The 19,579-nt window shown below is 44.2% G+C and overlaps 1 protein-coding gene and 1 non-coding gene across 4 annotated transcripts in view; one reads left to right on the top strand and one right to left on the bottom strand.

Moving 5' to 3' along the window:
• Positions 1 to 732: 732 nt before the first annotated feature.
• LOC121557986 (fibroblast growth factor 14-like) overlaps positions 733 to 19,579 on the bottom strand; it is a 46,284-nt gene continuing 27,437 nt past the window's right edge. For all 3 annotated transcript variants that reach the window (XM_041871431.2, XM_041871434.2, XM_041871433.2), the window contains exons 2-5: positions 14,224 to 14,334; positions 13,642 to 13,745; positions 1,236 to 1,434; positions 733 to 1,153 (exon numbers count right to left, since the gene is read on the bottom strand). In XM_041871431.2, coding sequence (XP_041727365.2) covers positions 999 to 1,153; positions 1,236 to 1,434; positions 13,642 to 13,745; positions 14,224 to 14,334 — 569 coding nt within the window. In that variant the 3' untranslated portion in view covers positions 733 to 998. The remainder of the gene's footprint in view (positions 1,154 to 1,235; positions 1,435 to 13,641; positions 13,746 to 14,223; positions 14,335 to 19,579) is intronic.
• Positions 5,889 to 5,962, top strand: trnaa-ugc. Its single transcript has one exon. It is a non-coding gene; the product is annotated as a tRNA-Ala (tRNA).

The raw sequence follows: 19,579 nt of genomic DNA, 5'->3' as shown, positions 1-19,579 counted from the left end.
ATACTACCAAAGCATTCACATCTCATCCCCAGCCCCAGTCCTCTCCCTCTATACATGTCTTAGAAAATCAAGTATTGACCTCCTGCATCATTCGCTACCTAAATTAACCTACAAACACACAGAGAGAAAATAGTGGTAGTAAGAGATATAATAGAGATGTGGAGGTAGAGATAGAGAGAAGCTAAGAAAGAATGAAAGAATGAGAGAGAGAGAGAGAGAGAGAGAGAGAGAGAGAGAGAGAGAGAGAGAGAGAGAGAGAGAGAGTGACAATCATTTGAAAAATAGAAGATGACAATCCTGTTTTGTGTCTGTACAACAAGCTATCCAGACGGTCGCTGGTGCATTTTGGGTATAGAGTTATAAACAAACAAACAAATTGGTAAATAGACAAACAAACAATAGACTGTGGTCAATATGGATGATCTCTGTTGCTATAGTGCATCAGAGTGAGAGAGGGGTCTTATGGGTAGCCATCAGCAGGCAAGGCTACCTGGCAAAAAGGAAGAGGGAAAAAAAACGCTTTGTCATCATTCTCACAGATTGTCACAGAAAAATAATCGTAAGGATTTGAAAAAGGCATTCCGTATCGCGTAGGTAGGGCATTCCGCTGTCCAAGTTTGTTAGTTTATCTAGCTGATAAAATCAGCCAATCCCCCTCCTCCTCCTCCTCCCCCCTCCTCCTCCTCCTCCCCCTCCTCCTCCTCCCCTTCCTCCTCCTCCTCCTCTTCCTCCTCCTCCTCACCACCTTCCAATTCCTTCTCCCCTCCTCTTCTCCCGTTCTCCTCCCCTCCGCCATCCCCAAAATGGAGTGGTCCATATCCTCATCTCGAACACCACTGCACCGAATCGGCCAAAAAGAGAAAGAGAGAGAGAGAAAGAGCGAGAGAAAGAGAGAGGAGGTGGGACTTAGCCCATAATTGACCAATCAAGGTGAGAGTTTGTGTGCAGTGGGCAGAGTCTCATGTCTCAGTCGTGCGTGAGGAGAGGAGGGGACGGGGTTATGTCGCAGTCTCCTTCGGGTCGGGTTTGTTGACTGGCTTGCCCCCGTTCATGGCCACTGGTTCGCTGGTTGTGCTTTTGCTGGACGGGACTCCGGCGACTTTAGGCAACGTCTCTCTGACGTCGTGCAACGACGGCTCCTTGTACATCGCAACTACAGAGAAGAGGAGAGATCAGAGTGTTAGAGCGTGTGAGTGTGTGTGTGTGAGTGTGTGTGTGTGTGACAACACCCTTACCTTCTATAGGTTTGGGCAGGAAGTGAGCGGCGGGTTTTGTCTTTTTCACGCGGTTGCCCTTCATGGGCTGTCCCTCCTTGTTCAGGCCCAAGAACCAGGCCCTCCCAGACTCATTCTGTCTGTACAGCATCGACGAGTAGATCACATAGTAGTTCTCAAACACCGACTCCTTAAACTTACACTCTGCTGTAAACAGCTCCTACAGGAGACACACACACACGCACAAACGCACACGCACGCAGGCACACACACGCAGGCACACACACGCAGGCACACACACACACACACACACACACACACACACACACACCGCACACACACAGCATCAGTATCAAACAGACAACAATGGACACATTGCTACCACTTAATATTCCATTAGATGCCAGCCAAACGTCCATCCAACAATTTTATAAGAATTTCAATCAACTGTTTCCATGACGTTTATCTACCTTCCATTGGCGACGATTCACCAACAGTCAACCTGCTAAATGACTTGCCTGACGACTGATCCTGAACTTAATTTTACTGCTCTATCGATCGCTACATACATTCAGCCTGAAACTGCCATCCTAGAAGGTGTTTGTGCTCACTTCAAAATGAGGGGAGTTGTACAAAACAAATTCATCAGCGATTGGATCGTCTCTAACCTATCAGAGTATCAAAGCCAATGACGTGATTCATGGTTCGTGATGGCCCAACCCATTGGTTTCTGGGACCAATCAGAACGGTTAGAATGTGTTTGCATTCTACAAGACATCAGGGAGGAAAGCAAATCCAGACTGATTGTGGAGAAGAAATGCTAGTGTGCGTGGTGTTTGGCGAAGTGGATGGGCAGTCAGTCTGCTAAATGACTGATTTGTACTGTAATTAACCATCCCTAGCTTCCAGAGCCTCAGAGAGACAGACAGACAGGGAAAACATTGAAATTCCGATCAGGTGTGCTTGTCAGTCACCACCACAAGAAAAGAGACACTCGCTCACCTGTGTGGGCCTTTGTTCCCAGTTACCATGGAAACGATGGAACGGAGAAGATGGGAGGAGAAGAGGAGGAGGAGGAAGAGGGTAGGGCAGTAGTTTGATGTGATGGCTAGGTGTAATTGATGTGTGTGGTTGGCAACGTATTTCCATTTCCCATTGCTCTTTTTGTGGTTCTCATTATGGTTCACTGTACTTTTCCCCTGTGTCATTCACCTCTGTCCAATTAACACATTCAGGCTGTGTCTCAATAGTCTAAAGTGGCTTTCTCTACTTGTCTTCTCTCCACTCTTTCATCTGCTCTGATGTGAAATAATTGGACAGGTGTCCACCATGTTGCTTTCACTTATCCTGTGATTTCAAATCATTTAGGATTTAAAGGCCCAATGCAGAAGTTTTTTAAAATCTCAACATCAAATAATTTCAGGGGAACAAATAAATACCTTACTGGGATTGTTTCAATTAAAATAGTCCAAAAAAAAAAAGATTTGCTTCTTAGCAAAGAGCGATTTCTCTAGCAAGAATTTTGCTAGGACTGTCTAGGAGTGGTTTGAGTGTGGAGGAGAAAACTGAAAACTAGCTGTTATTGGCAGAGAGGTTTGGAACTATCTTTCTTATTGGTCTATTAACTAATTGTCACCAGGCAGGCCAAAACTCCATCCCACCAAAACATACATTTTCAAACAGCTCTTTCACTAAAAGGAATTATCATAATTTTCACAATTTCACAGTATTATTCCAACCTCCTAGTGTGGAAATATATATAAAACACAGGAAAATCACGTTTTTGACTGCACTGGGCCGTTAAGGTGAGGTTACAAGGAGAGGAAGCCATTTTAGACTATTGAGATGGACCTGCATACTGAACAAAGTTATAAAACACAGGCTGTTAGAGAGAGAAGAGGCAGTGTAGATTAAAGGAGAGAAAGAAACAGGGGAAGGAAAGGAGGACGTAGGAGAGAAGAGAGAGATAAATCACCAAGGGAGGAGGATGTCTCCTGGGGGGAAGCACACAAACAGTCTTGTATAACTAACCTTGTGGGGACACACAATTCAGTCCCATTCAAAATCCTATTTTCCCTAACCCCTAAACCTAACCTTAACCTTAACCCTAACCTTAACCCCAAAACCTAACTCTAGCGCCTAATCCTAACCCTAAAACTAACCCTAGCTCCTAACCCTAAACCTAATTCTAACCCTAACACTAATTCTAACTTTAACCCTAAACCCCCTAAACCCCTTAGAAATAACATTTGACTTTGTGGGGACTAACACAATGTCCCCAGTTGGTGAACATTTTGATTGTTTACTATTCTTGCGGGGAGTATAGTTAAACATGTCCACACACACACACACACACACACACACACACACACACACACACACACACACACACACACACACACACACACACACACACACACACACACACACACACACACACACACACACAGGAAAATAATCCTGCATCAACAGGAAATGTGAATTATTATGTGGATTATAATTAATGGACATTTTTGTAGGGGTTGATACATTTTCCGTAAGGTAAAATCAAGTCTGACATTTCAAAGTGGAAATTACAAACTTCAGAAGCCTTTTAAAACCTCAAATATACTCCACGTTTTAAATGTCCTGCATTGCAGGAAAGTTCTCCTGCAACAGGGTGATCAAATGAAGATCCTACATCTGTACACACACATGCTGGACCTTAGTATTTCATAATATTAAAAACTGACTTAGGGCCAGTTTCATGCTGTGCTCTATACGGCTGAGGTTAGACCAGGGGTTAGAAGGGTGCAGAGAGTGATCCAGTATTAATCCCACACATCCAGCTGGTCTTATTGTGTGTATGTATGTGTGTGGTGTGGTGTGTGTGTGTGTGTGTGTGTGTGTGTGTGTGTGTGTGTCATGTGGTGAGTTTGTGTGTGTGTGCACGAGTGTGTGTGTGTCTGTTTATGCCTCCGACACTGCTCATTATCACATTGCTAATTACCCAGGGGAATTGTGGGTAAACAAGTAAGTCAAAGAAAGGAAAGAGGGAGAGAGGAGGAGGAGGACTGGAGAATGACAGAATAAAGAACGACAGAATAAACACTGTGTGAAGGAGGAGGGAAACTTAGAGACCTCTTTAGATGGAGTGTTTTAGTCTTAAAAGGGCAATCTGTAGTTCAATTTTTGGCGAAAAGTATTTTTGTATTTGGTTGGTTTAAACCAAAAAAGCCATATGATACTCTGAGAAAAATGGCGGATGAATGGTGTTCAGTTCTACAGATGCCTGTATCTCTTCAGCTGCCATATACAGGGCCTTCGGAAAGTATTCAGACCCCTTTACTTTTTCCACATTTTGTTACGTTACAGCCTTATTCTAAAATTGATTAAATTGTTTTTTTCTCTCATCAATCTACACACAATACCCCATAATGACAAAGCAAGAACAGGTTTTTAGAAATGTTTTGCTAATTTATATAAAAAACAAACAAAATGAAATATCACATTTACATAAGTATTCAGACCATTTACTCAGTACTTTGTTGAAGCACCTTCGGCAGCGATTACAGCATCAAGTCTTCCTGGGTATACCGCTACAAGCTGTGGTCCTCTGTAGCTCAGCTGGTAGAGCACGGCGCTTGTAACGTCAGGGTAGTGGGTTCGAACCCCAGGACCACCCATACACAGAAATGTATGCACGCATGACTGTAAGTCGCTTTGGATAAAAGCGTCTGCTAAATGGCTTATTATTATTATAAGCTTGGTACACCTGTATTTGGGGAGTTTCTCCCATTCTTCTCTGCAGATCCTCTCAAGCTCTATCAGGTTGGAAGGGGAGCGTTGCTGCACAGCTATTTTCAGGTCTCTCCAGAGATGATCGATTGGGTTCAAGTCCGGGCTCTGGCTGGGCCACTCAAGAACATTCAGAGACTTGTCCCGAAGCCACTCCTGCGTTGTCTTGGCTGTGTGCTTAGGGTCGTTGTCCTGTTAGAAGGTGAACCTTCGCCCCAGTCTGAGGTGCTGAGCGCTCTGGAGCAGGTTATCATCAAGGATCTCTCTGTACTTTGCTCCGTTCATCTTTGCCCCGATCCTGACTAGTCTCCCAGTCCCTGCCACTGAAAAACATCCCCACAGCATGATGCTGCTACCACCATGCTTCACCGTAGGGATGGGGCCAGGTTTCCTCCAGACGTGACGCTTGGCATTCAGGCCAAAGAGTTCAATCTTGTTCTCGTCAGAGCAGAAAATCTTGTTTCTCATAGTCTGAGAGTCTTTAGGTGCCTTTTGGTAAACTCCAAGCAGGCTGTCATGTGCCTTTTACTAAGGAGTGGCTTCTGTCTGGCCACTCTACCATAAAGGCCTGATTGGTGGAGTGCTGCAGAGATGGTTGTCCTTCTGGAAGGTTCTCCCATCTCCACAGAGGAATTCTAGAGCTCCGTCAGAGTGACCATCGGGTTCTTGGTCACCTCCCTGACCAAGGCCCTTCTCCCCGGATTGCTCAGTTTGGCCGGGCGGCCAGCTCTAGGAAGAGTCTTGGTGGTTCCAAACTTCTTCTGTTTAAGTATGGTGGAGGCCACTGTGTTCTTGGGGACCTTCAATACTGCAGAAATGTTTTGGTACCCTTCCCCAGATCTGTGCCTCGACACAATCCTGTCTCGGAGCTCTACGGACAATTCCTTCGACCTCAAGGCCTCCTGTAGCTCAGTTGGTAGAGCATGGCGCTTGCAACGCCAGGGTTGTGGGTTCGATTCCCACCGGGGGCCAGTATTTAAAAAAAATGATGCACTCACTAACTGTAAGTCGCTCTGGATAAGAGCGTCTGCTAAATGACTAAAATGTTTTTGCTCTGACATGCACTGTCAACTGTGGGACCTTATATAGACAGGTGTGTGCCTTTCCAAATAATGTCCAATCAATTGAATTTACCACAGGTGGACTCCAACCAAGTTGTAGACACATCTCAAGGATGATCAATGGAAACAGGATGCACCTGAGCTCAATTTCGAGTCTCATAGCAAAGGGACTGAATACTTATGTAAATAAGGTATTTCTTTTTTTTTTTATATAAATTTGCAAAAATGTCTACAACCTGTTTTCGCTTTGTCATTATGGGGTATTGTGTGTAGATTGCAAAAAATAAATATATTAATCAAATTTAGAATAAGGCTGTAACATAACAAAATGTGGAAAAGGTCAAGGGGTCTGAATACTTTCCGAAGGCACTGTACTGTTAACATGGAGAGGTATAGAGTAGCATCCTTGCTGTTGTGTGTCCTGTCTGGTTGTCCTTTAGTGAGGATGACACCATGCTCTTCCTTTCAACTCCACAAACCTTTCATCTAGTCATCCTGTCCTGTCTCTGCATCCAAGCACGTACACACGCATGTGCACACACACACACACACACACACACACAAGGTCTCTGTCAGAAAACAGATGCTATGGTATAGAGAAGAAGAAGAAAAGAGAGAGAGAGAGAGAGAGAGAGAGAGAGAGAGAGAGAGAGAGAGAGGGAGAGAAAGAGAGAGAGAGAGAGAGAGAGAGAGAGAGAGAGAGAGAGACAACAAAAGAGAGAGATATGCAGTTGAAGTCGGAAGTTTACATACACCTTAGCCAAATACATTTAAACTCAGTTTTTCACAACTCCTGACATTTAATCCTAGTAAAAATTCCCTGTCTTAGGTCAGTTAGGATCACCACTTTATTTTAAGAATGTGAAATGTCAGAATAATAGTAGAGAGAATGATTTATTTCAGCTTTTATTTCTTTCATCACATTCCCAGTGGGTCAGAAGTTCACATACACTCAATTAGTATTTGGTCAGAGCTGGTGTAACGGAGTCAGGTTTGTAGGCCTTCTTGCTCCCACACACCTTTTCAGTTCTGCCCACAAATGTTCTATTGGATTGAGGTCAGGTCTTTGTGATGGCCACTCCAATACCTTGACTTTGTTGTCCTTAAGCCATTTCCCCACAACTTTGGAAGTATGCTTGGGGTCATTGTCCATTTGGAAGACCCATTTGCGACCAAGCTTTAACTTCCTGACTGATGTCTTGAGATGTTGCTTCAATATATCCACATAATTTTCCTTCCCAATGATGCCATCTATTTTGTGAAGTGCACCAGTCCCTCCTGCAGCAAAGCACCCCCACAGCATGATGCAGCCACCCCTGTGCTTCACGGTTGGGATGGTGTTCTTTGGCTTGCAAGCAACCCCCCTTTTCCTCCAAACATAACGATGGTCATTATGGCCAAACAGTTCTATTTTTGTTTCATCAGACCAGAGGACATTTCTCCAAAAGGTACGATCTTTGTCCCCATGTGCAGTTGCAAACCGTAGTCTGGCTTTTTTATGGTGGTTTTGGAGCATTGGCTTCTTCCTTGCTGAGCGGCCTTTCAGGTTATGTTGATATAGGACTTGTTTTACTGTGGATATAGATACTTTTGTATCTGTTTCCTCCAGCATCTTCACAAGGTCCTTTGCTGTTGTTCTGGGATTGATTTGCACTTTTCGCACCAAAGTACGTTCATCTCTAGGAGACAGAACTCGTCTCCTTCCTGAGCGGTATGACGGCTGCGTGGTCCCATGGTGTTTATACTTGCGTACTATTGTTTGTACAGATGAACGTGGTACCTTCACACGTTTGGAAATTGCTCCCAAGGACGAACCAGACTTGTCGAGGTCTACAATTTTTTTTCTGAGGTCTTGGCTGATTTCTTTTGATTTTCCCATGATGTCAAGCAAAGAGGCACTGAGTTTGAAGGTAGGCCTTGAAATACATCCACAGGTAAACCTCCAATTGATTCAAATTATGTCAATTAGCCTATCAGAAGCTTCTAAAGCCATGACATCATTTTCTGGAATTTTCCAAGCTGTTTAAAGGCACAGTCAACTTAGTGTAAACTTCTGACCCACTGGAATTGTGATACAGTGAATTATAAGTGAAATAATCTGTCTGTAAACAATTGTTGGAAAAATTACTTGTGTCATGCACAAAGTAGATTGGTTGAAAAACTAGATTTAATGTATGTAAACTTCCGACTTCAACTGTACATACAGCCATACCAAGGTTTAATGTATTTCTCCACCAAATAAACAAATAACTGTAATTATCCTCCAGCCAATATATGAGCTACAGTATGAGTGTGTGCATACGGGCCAGGGTAACTTCTGTCTTTGTCCCTCGAAGCCGCAACAATACGCACAAAAAGCGCATTTCTCTCAGATTTTGTGCACAAATTTGTTTACATCCCTGTTAGTGAGCATTTCCCCTTTGCCAAGATAATCCATCCACCTGACAGGTGTGGCATATCAAGAAGCTTATTAAACAGCATGATCATTACACAGGTGCACCTTGTACTGGGGACAATAAAAGGCCACTCTAAAATGTGCAGTTTTGTCACACAACACAATGCTACAGATGTCTCAAGTTTTGAGTGAGCGTGCAATTGGCATGCTGACTGCAGGAATGTTCACAAGAGCTGAAGCCAGATAATTGAATGTTAATTTCTCTACCATAAAATAATTTGGCAGTAAGTCCAACCGGCCTCACAATCACAGACCACGTGTAACCATGCCAGCCCAGGACCTCCACATCCGGCTTCTTCACCTGCGGGATCGTCTGAGACCAGCCACCCGGACAGCTGATGAAACTGAGGAGTATTTCTGTCTGTTATAAAGCCCTTTTGTGGGGAAAAACTCATTCTGATTGGCTGGGACTGGCTCCCCAGTGGGTGGGCCTATGCCCTCCCAGGCCTACCCGTGGCTGCGCCCCTACCCAGTCATGTGAAATCCATAGATATCGGCCTAATGCATTTATTTCAATTGACTGATTTCCTTATATAAACTGTAATTCAGTTAAATCATTGAAATTGTTGCATGTTGCATTTATATTTTTGTTCAGTATATGTTCCTCTCAGATGGAACATACAGCATCTATCTCACTCATGTTTTCCTCCATAGTATTAACATATAGAGGATATGATAGTTCTCTCTCCATAATATTAACATATAGAGGATATGATAGTTCTCTCCCCATAGTATTAACATATAGAGGAAATGATAGTTCTCTCTCCATAGTATTAACATATACAGTGAGGGAAAAAAGTATTTGATCCCCTGCTGATTTTGTACGTTTGCCCACTGACAAAGACATGATCAGTCTATAATTTTAATGGTAGGTTTATTTTAACAGTGAGAGACAGAATAACGACAAAAAAATCCAGAAAAAGGCATGTCAAATATTTTATAAATTGATTTGCATTTTAATTAGGGAAATAAGTATTTGACCCCTCTGCAAAACATGACTTAGTACTTGGTGGCAAAACCCTTGTTGGCAATCACAGAGGTCAGACGTTTCTTGTAGTTGGCCACCAGGTTTGCACACATCTCAGGAGGGATTTTGTTCCACTCCTCTTTGCAGATCTTTTCCAAATCATTAAGGTTTCGAGGCTGACGTTTGGCATCTCGAACCTTCAGCTCCCTCCACAGATTTTCTATGTGATTAAGGTCTGGAGACTGGCTAGGCCACTCCAGGACCTTAATGTGCTTCTTCTTGAGCCACTCCTTTGTTGCCTTGGCCGTGTGTTTTTGGTCATTGTCGTGCTGGAATACCCATCCACGACCCATTTTCAATGCCCTGGCTGAGGGAAGGAGGTTCTCACCCAAGATTTGATGGTACATGGCCCCGTCCATCGTCCCTTTGATGCGGTGAAGTTGTCCTATCCCCTTAGCAGAAAAACACCCCCAAAGCATAATGTTTCCACCTCCATGTTTGACGGTGGGGATGGTGTTCTTGGGGTCATAGGCAGCATTCCTCCACCTCCAAACACGGCGAGTTGAGTTGATGCCAAAGAGCTCAATTTTGGTCTCATCTGACCACAACACTTTCACCCAGTTCTCCACTGAATCATTCAGATGTTCATTGGCAAACTTCAGACGGGCCTGTATATGTGGTTTCTTGAGCAGGGGGACCTTGCGGGCGCTGCAGGATTTCAGTCCTTCACGGCGTAGTGTGTTACCAATTGTTTTCTTGGTGACTATGGTCCCAGCTGCCTTGAGATCATTGACAAGATCCTCCCGTGTAGTTCTGGGCTGATTCCTCACCGTTCTCATGATCATTGCAACTCCATGAGGTTAGATCTTGCATGGAGCCCCAGGCCGAGGGAAATTGACATTTATTTTGTATTTCTTCCATTTGCGAATAATCGCACCAACTGTTGTCACCTTCTCACCAAGCTGCTTGGCGATGGTCTTGTAGCCCATTTCAGCCTTGTGTAGGTCTACAATCTTGTCCCTGACATCCTTGGAGAGCTCTTTGGTCTTGGCCATGGTGGAGAGTTTGGAATCTGATTGATTGATTGCTTCTGTGGACAGGTGTCTTTTATACAGGTAACAAGGTGAGATTAGGAGCACTCCCTTTAAGAGGATGCTCCTAATCTCAGCTCGTTACATGTATAAAAGACACCTGGGAGCCAGAAATCTTTCTGATTGAGAGGGGGTCAAATACTTATTTCACTCATTAAAATGCAAATCAAATGTATAACATTTTTGACATGCGTTTTTCTGGATTTTTTTGTTGTTATTCTGTCTCTCACTGTTCAAATAAACCTATCATTAAAATTAGAGACTGATAATTTCTTTGTCAGTGGGCAAACGTACAAAATCAGCAGGGGATCAAATACTTTTTTCCCTCACTGTATAGGATATGATAGTTCTCTCTCCATAATATTAACATATAGAGGATATGATAGTTCTCTCTCCATAGAGGACTCTAAGACCTGATGGTGAGGGCTACAGTATATACTGTATGGTGTATTTGTTACTATAAAGGTGTAAACCAACAGGCAGGTTTCTCTCCACAGATCCAATTTACACTCCTGACATCACTTCATACTAGGAGATCAATCGACAGCTCTCTCTCCCTCTCGTAAGTGTGAGTGTGTGCAGTGTGCGAGCTCTAGTACTCAGATGTGTGTCCGTGTAACTGTGTGTGTGTGTTGTCTGTGTGTCTGCATGAGTGTCTGCATGAGTGTGTGCTTAAGTACTCGGATGTGCATGCGTGTAACTGTGTGTGTGTTGTGTGTGTGCATGAGTGTGTGCTTGAGTACTCAGATGTGTGTGTTCTTCACACTCATCAACACACACTCAGCGCTGGTTTCCTCTTGCCCAGCATCGTTGGTAATTAACACATACCAGATCATTTCACACCAGGCCATCTGTTGACTGCAGAGACAGAGACAGAGAGACGGATGGAGAGAGATGAGTCTCTCTCTCTCTGTCTCTCTCTGTCTCTCTCAGTCTCTCAGTCTCTCTCTCTCTCTCTCTGTCTCTCTCTCAGTCTCTCTCTCTCTCAGTCTCTCTCTCTCTCTTTCTAACTCATTTCTTCTCTACAACCAGACAGATGTGTAGCACTATAGTTCATCTTGATCCTTCATCATCAGGGGGAGTAACACTACAACACTCTATTCTTGAGCTTACTGTAATTCTAATTATGGGCTGCTGTCAATCGGCCATCTTGTGTTTTCGTGGTTCATCAAAGCAGCGCCTCTATAAACCATTTAGTACCAGGTAGTTATCAATTGTGTTGGATTCTTTGACGTACTAGAGCAACATAACTGTTGTATTATTATAAAACATAATGATTTGGTAAATAGCAGATAATATCGGTTAAATCCCTAACAGGACTGAAAAATACAAATTCAATCCTGTTCTTATTCTGATTCATTCTGCATTGCACTAGTGGGTTTTTCCTAGTCAGTGGTGTGTGTGTGTGTGTCTCTCTCTGTGTGTGTGTGTGTGTGTGTGTGTGTGTGTGTGTGTGTGTGGACAGGACTTCCCCCATCAATAATTCAAAAGCAGCCCTCATCCCTCTGTCTCTAACTGAACAGAGAGCGAAACAGAACATCACATCTCTCCTCCAAAAAACGACAAAACAAGCGCCCGGCTGCTCTCCTCTCTGCAGCATAACAAGCTATTCTCCGCCTGTCACTCTCCCTCGCTCCGACACGGTGAGAAAACAAGGAAAGAAAAGAGGGATATTCCACTGGTCTGGTGTGTCAGGGTCGGGAATAATTCATATTCCTGTCAGCTTCTTCTTCCTCTCTCTCTCACTCTCTCTCTCTCTCCATGTCTCACTCTCACCCACTCTCTCTCACCATCTTTCTCACCACTTCACTTTCTCTCAAGGAGCCCCTCAAGTTTCCTTGGAGACAAGAAGAGAGAGAGAGGAGGGTTTGGGTGCAAACGGATGTGGGGACATTTAATGGAAAGCTTTTATTTTCTCTATCCTTTTTCTCTCTATTTCAGTCTCTCTCTGCTGGTCTTTTCCAAATAAAGCTCCTTGTTAGAACACTACCTGTCGTAGAAGAAGCAGAAGCTGATGTAATTCCATTATTATGTGATGAATAAAGAGGATGAATGATGGTCAATTCACAATGAGAAACACTAAGGGAACTGTTCTTCTGATATATCTAGTGTCACATGCCCATAAATTCATCATCAACCCCATAAAGACTTGAGAACTATTCAAGATAGGAATCTTACTGAGGAGTCATGTAACGTTGCAACCTAAAGAGAAGATGACTTCTTGTGCCCTAACTAGCTAAGTTAGCCTCGTTAACCTTTTTCAGTTCCAGAGCCTCTGGCACTCTGGTGTAACCAACAGCTGTACAATATCTTTGGTTAAGCATCCTACCTACCTAGGGTAATGACCAGAGGAGGCTGGTGGGAGGAGCTACGGGAGGACGGGCTCATTGTAATGGCTGGAATGGAATTAATGGAACGGAGTCAAACGTGTAGTTTCCATGTGTTTGATACCGTTCCACTGATTCCATTACAGCCATTACAATGAGCCCGTCCTCCTGTAGCTCCTCCCACCAGCCTCCTCTGGTCATGACAGTAATTACTATTCATGATGCATGTTCCCCTTCATGTGAACCCAGGGTGAACCATTGGTCAGACAGACAGCACTGTACACAAACTACTGTATACTGATCCATTAGATAAAACCTCACTATGGCCTCTGGGGAAAAGTCGTTCTACACGTATTCTTCCTAAAGGATTCCAGGATCTTGTTGAACTCAGTGTGTCTCCAGGACAGGTGGTTTGTCATGCTAAATATACTGCATATCAGTATGGTGACTGAGTGATATAAAGGCTGCGTTTACACAGGCAGCACAATTCCAGTCTTTTTTTCACTAATTGGTCTTTTAACCAGTCAGATCTTTTCAAAAGATCAGATTTGGGCTGCCTGTGTAAACGCAGCCTTAGATAGTTGGATCAATCTGTTTTAGCAGAAATAATTACACACATACAGTTGCATATAGAAGAAAACTGAGAATTTTCATAGTAATCAACAGATTACTAAACATTCTGAAAATCAGCTCAACCAAGATGGCCGCCCGGCTGGCACACGTCATCATCAGCATTTATCTGTACTCACTGATGAGTAGAGGTGTCCCTCCCCGTTCATGGCGATGTACAGACCCATCTTGACTGACTGGATGGCCACCACTCGAAGGCCCACTGGGATGAGGTTGAACAGAGCTGAGAGACCAATCAGCACAATAAAGAGGATTGAAAATCTTACAGATAGAATAGACATTATTGTGTGTGTATGTGTGTGTGTGTGTGTGTGTGTGTATGTGTACGTATGCAATAGCCTATGCATCTATATAAGATTCAGATACTCAGTCAACCATATGTGACACACACATGACTACAATGGAATGATACAGTATATACATGTGAGCTACCGTGACGCTTAATTACATGAATGGCACACGAGACGTGTATGAGACTTGACACATGCGTGTAGTAGCCGTGTGAGAAATGACATTAGTCACAGAGCCGTGTTCATCTGGACTTCTGTGTGTCACTTCTCATCTGTCTATGTCTGACGTGTACTGTATGAGATCTGTGATTGGATGACTTCTGATAAAATGGCTGTCACTGGATTGACGGAGGTTGCCACTCAGTCACTCAATCTACCCCCCTCTGTGTGTGTGTGTTCGTGCGGACTCACAGGAGTTAGTGCCGTCATCTTTGGTCCCGTCCAGACATCCATCTGGGTTCATCTGCAAGTAGTATCCCTGTCTGCAGTACAACCTGGTCACTATGCCCTTGAGCTGCGGATCTAGAGAGAGAGACACAGAGAGAGAGATAGAGACAGAGAGAGAGCGAGAGAAAGAGAGAGACAGAGACAGACAGAGAGAGAGAGAGAGAGAGAGAGAGAGAGAGAGAGAGAGAGAGAGAGAGAGAGAGAGAGAGAGAGAGAGAGAGAGAGAGAGAGAGAGAGAGAGAGAGAGAGAGAGAGAGAGAGAGAGAGAGAGTTAGTGTATCATTAAAATGTGGGCTGGCTTCAGTGTGACAGTTCTAGACTACATTATTAGGAGGTTTCTTTTATCTCCATGACAATATCAGTCTGTTTTCACAAAAAAGAGTGAGCAGACAGACCGGAGCTCAGGAGAAAAAGATCTTCATCTCAGAAATGTCTGAGAATGTCAGCATGTGTGTGCAACCCAGTCCACACACACTCACACAATCCCGAGACTTAATTATTTTCTCCCCAACTCCTTCTCACAAAACAGCCAGAGAAACATGTCAAACATAGAAAACAGAGAGAGAAAGGGTCAAATAAGGACTTTGGAACAGAAGAGTGTTCCAGGGCTGAGGAGAAAGAGAAAATAATAAAGGAACAGAAAGAGAAGCCATGGATGAAGTGGTGAAATAGTTGGACCCAACACACACACACACCGACAGCACCATCCTGCCTCACACACACACACAGCACCCGCCTGTGTCTCTGTAGTAATGAAGGATTCCCCCTCTGTTGACATTAATATTCATCTGATGCTCTGCACATGTAGACCACACCCAATACACTCTCGCTCTCTCTCTCTCCCTCTACACACACACAAACACACACTCACACTCTACACACACTTTCTTTCACACAAATAGACCACACCCTCTTCTGAGTCTCTACAGCAATGTGGGAATCCCCTCTGAAGTAGTTGTTGTTGTTGGTGGTGGTGTGTGTGTGTGTGTGTGTGTGTGTGTGTGTGTCAGAGAAAAAAAGGTATGCTCCAATGAACATGATAGACTATAACTGCAGACGAGACTGACCCAGTTTAGAATAGCGAGAGAGGGAAATAGAGAAAGAGTGAGACAGAGTGAGAAAGGTATTTTCCAGTTTTCGGGTGCTCCCATCTTTCACACCAGGAACAGGGGTGTGATGGGAGGAATGGTTACCAACGCCCTCCACTAGTAGTCTGTCTGTTCAGCTCAACTTTCAACCACTTGAGAATACATTTTAGAAGATCTTAGAAAACGTCTGGTCAATTAATTTGGGGGTGAAAAATCCCTTTAACCGTCTATTACTATTTAGTCGTTACTAATGACCAGAACAAGGTAGACATGAGGAGATAGTGGAGTCACTGAGATGAGAACAGAGTAGACATGAGGAGGAGATAGTGGAGTCACTGAGATGAGAACAGAGTAGACATGAGGAGGAGATAGTGGAGTCACTGAGATGAGAACAGAGTAGACATGAGGAGGAGATAGAGGTGGAGTCACTGAGATGAGAACAGAGTAGACATGAGGAGGAGATAGTGGAGTCACTGAGATGAGAACAGAGTAGACATGAGGAGGAGATAGTGGAGTCACTGAGATGAGAACAGAGTAGACATGAGGAGGAGATAGAGGTGGAGTCACTGAGATGAGAACAGAGTAGACATGAGGAGGAGATAGAGGTGGAGTCACTGAGATGAGAACAGAGTAGACATGAGGAGGAGATAGTGGAGTCACTGAGATGAGAACAGAGTAGATATGAGGAGGAGATAGAGGTGGAGTCACTGAGATGAGAACAGAGTAGACATGAGGAGGAGATAGAGGTGGAGTCACTGAGATGAGAACAGAGTAGACATGAGGAGGAGATAGAGGTGGAGTCACTGAGATGAGAACAGAGTAGACATGAGGAGGAGATAGAGGTGGAGTCACTGAGATGAGAACAGAGTAGACATGAGGAGGAGATAGAAGTGGAGTCACTGAGATGAGAACAGAGTAGACATGATGAGGAGATAGAGGTGGAGTCACTGAGATGAGAACAGAGTAGACATGAGGAGATAGAGGTGGAGTCACTGAGATGAGAACAGAGTAGACATGAGGAGGAGATAGAGGTGGAGTCACTGAGAAGAGAACAGAGTAGACATGAGGAGGAGATAGAGGTGGAGTCACTGAGATGAGAACAGAGTAGAGATGAGGAGGAGATAAAGGTGGAGTCACTGGGATGAGAACAGAGTAGACATGAGGAGGAGATAGAGGTGGAGTCACTGAGATGAGAACAGAGTAGAGATGAGGAGGAGATAGAGGTGGAGTCACTGAGATGAGAACAGAGTAGACATGAGGAGGAGATAGAGGTGGAGTCACTGAGATGAGAACAGAGTAGACATGAGGAGATAGAGGTGGAGTCACTGAGATGAGAACAGAGTAGACATGAGAAGGAGATAGAGGTGGAGTCACTGAGATGAGAACAGAGTAGACATGAGGAGATAGAGGTGGAGTCACTGAGATGAGAACTGAGTAGACATGAGGAGGAGATAGAGGTGGAGTCACTGAGATGAGAACAGAGTAGAGATGAGGAGGAGATAGAGGTGGAGTCACTGAGATGAGAACAGAGTAGACATGAGGAGGAGATAGAGGTGGAGTCACTGAGATGAGAACAGAGTAGACATGAGGAGATAGAGGTGGAGTCACTGAGATGAGAACAGAGTAGACATGAGGAGGAGATAGAGGTGGAGTCACTGAGATGAGAACAGAGTAGAGATGAGGAGGAGATAGAGGTGGAGTCACTGAGATGAGAACAGAGTAGAGATGAGGAGGAGATAGAGGTGGAGTCACTGAGATGAGAACAGAGTAGACATGAGGAGGAGATAGAGGTGGAGTCACTGAGATGAGAACAGAGTAGACATGAGGAGATAGAGGTGGAGTCACTGAGATGAGAACAGAGTAGACATGAGGAGATAGAGGTGGAGTCACTGAGATGAGAACAGAGTAGACATGAGGAGGAGATAGAGATGGAGTCACTGAGATGAGAACAGAGTAGACATGAGGAGGAGATAGGGTGGAGTCACTGAGATGAGAACAGAGTAGACATGAGGAGATAGAGGTGGAGTCACTGAGATGAGAGTAGTGTAGGTTATGCTCTAGAAGTACTTCAACAGTACAGATTCACTTAGAGAGACCTATTTAAACACTGTTTAATTGAGTGTGTCAGGGCTTCCTCTAATACCTTAATGAGTATCTCTCTCTCTCTGTGTGTGTGTGTCTCCTTATGGAAACCCTGTTCCGTATGAGTGTTAAATTAAAGAGTGTTTACCAGACCACTGACTTCCACTCAGAGACAGTGAGGGTATCAGGAAGACACATCTGTACCTTAACTAGACTCTCCTGGGTCTTGTCTCCCTGAGCCTCTGTAGCATTACATAGTTCAAATCTGCATAGAGTCAAACATGACATGGAATGTGGGAAAAACAAAGCCCTTTTCCTAAAGTGCATCTCCTTTTCAAGGGAAACACTTGGTCAAGAGGACCCAAAACAGATACAGAATTCCCAAGCTTCCATAAATCTGACTAATGGGAATTGTATTTCTTAACTTTGGGAATTCTGTCTGTTTCAACAGGGAGGGTCTCTTTCCTTCCTCTCTGACCTGCTGTGTGTTACTAGGGAGAAATCCACATTTTCCCAGATTCCCATATCCTGTCTGTTACTAGGGATACTGGTCCAGGATTCCCTCTATGTATGGGTTTGTATGGGTTGCCATGGATACAGTCTCGTGATTCCGATGTCCCTGTCTGCTTTTCCAGAGGAAGGTATTCCCCCGTCTTTGTCTGCGTTGTTCCAACACCGGTTAATCTCCGGTTATCCTCCCCATGAGGATCCATATCATTTTCATCAAAATGATATTGATCTATTGAATAGAACATGTATTGAATAATGCATGTCGCCATAAATCAAAATGTCAATATCATAAGATTCTGTATTGCACGAGAGCAATCGTTACAGTATTTGTCCTCAGTGGTAGGCTCCTCTAAATCAGGAATATCTGGATTCTACATGGGCTCTCAGGTCAACTACAGATGGTGGATGTTCCTGTAACATACATGTACTAGGAATTCTATGACCAATGAATGATTTCTGCTATTTGTGACTACTTCAAGGAAGGTGTGAATGTAAGAAGGAAGAACACATTTTCCAGTACTTCAAGAAGCAGAAGAGGAGAGGGTGGCTTTTGACAGTATTTGAACATTACCGATGAGAGAGGAAGAGAGAGAGAATGAAAGATGGAAAGAGAGAAGTAGAGTTTATGTTTGCCCTTCAGAAAACCTTGTGTGTGTCGCCAGGATTCAGACCCAGTCACACAGTCAGAGTGGAGAGAGGAGAGAGGAGAGAGGAGAGAGGAGAGAGGAGGAGAGAGGAGAGAGGAGAGAGGAGGAGAGAGGAGAGAGGAGGAGAGAGGAGAGAGGAGAGAGGAGAGAGGAGGAGAGAGGAGAGAGGAGGAGAGAAGAGAGAGGAGTAGAGAGGAGAGCAGAGAAGAGAGGAGAGGAGAGGAGAGAGGAGGGAGGAGGGAGGAGAGAGGAGAGAGCCTGAGGATATATGGCCAGGCTTCAACCAGAAGCTACCACAGCTGGAAGCAGAGGCGAGGGAGGGATGGAGGGAGGGAGGGAGGAATAGTGGAGGTGAATAGTGGAAGGAGGTGTGAAGGAGAGGAGAGGAAAGGAACAGAAGGAGGAGAGAGAGGAAGGGAGAGTCCCCATCACACTCTGAGCAATAAGATTAAGAGATTAAACCTCCCCTCCAACACACACACACACGTAGCCATGTTAAACTCCCTCAGATATCAGATAGGGATACCACAGAAGTTTTCATCTTTACATTCTGAGAATTCTTAGATCCCTAAATGTCAGCTGAGAGTGTATCAGAATGACTCCAGCCTTCTAGATAACAGCTGGTGTGACCGCTTGTTCAATTAGATGGTTGAGAATGTTCAGAAAGCAGATGGGTCAGACTGGAGATTTGGAAAGAGATAAAGATAGAGAGATATACTGTATCAAAAACAGAGGAGACCATGGAGAGAAAATGGTAGATGAAGGACAGAGAGAGGGAGAGGGAGAGGGAGAGGGAGAGGGAGAGAGAGAAAGAGGAAGAGAGTGGAGGGGGCAGTAGTTCCTTCTGGAATCAAAGCAGACATTACCTATTCTCTGTCTTACTGAAAAATGAATGGTGAACAAAAGAGATGTTCAACAGATCAAAGTACCTTTCCTTCCATTCCCATCTCTCTCCTCCGTCTCTTCCTCTCCTCTCCCCTTCTTCCTTCACAC

The sequence above is a fragment of the Coregonus clupeaformis genome, chromosome 28, assembly GCF_020615455.1.
Source record: "Coregonus clupeaformis isolate EN_2021a chromosome 28, ASM2061545v1, whole genome shotgun sequence".
In the NCBI taxonomy this organism is placed as follows: Eukaryota; Metazoa; Chordata; class Actinopteri; order Salmoniformes; family Salmonidae; genus Coregonus; species Coregonus clupeaformis.
Note: the sequence above shows the minus strand (reverse complement) of the source record. Positions and strands in the feature narration are given on the sequence as shown.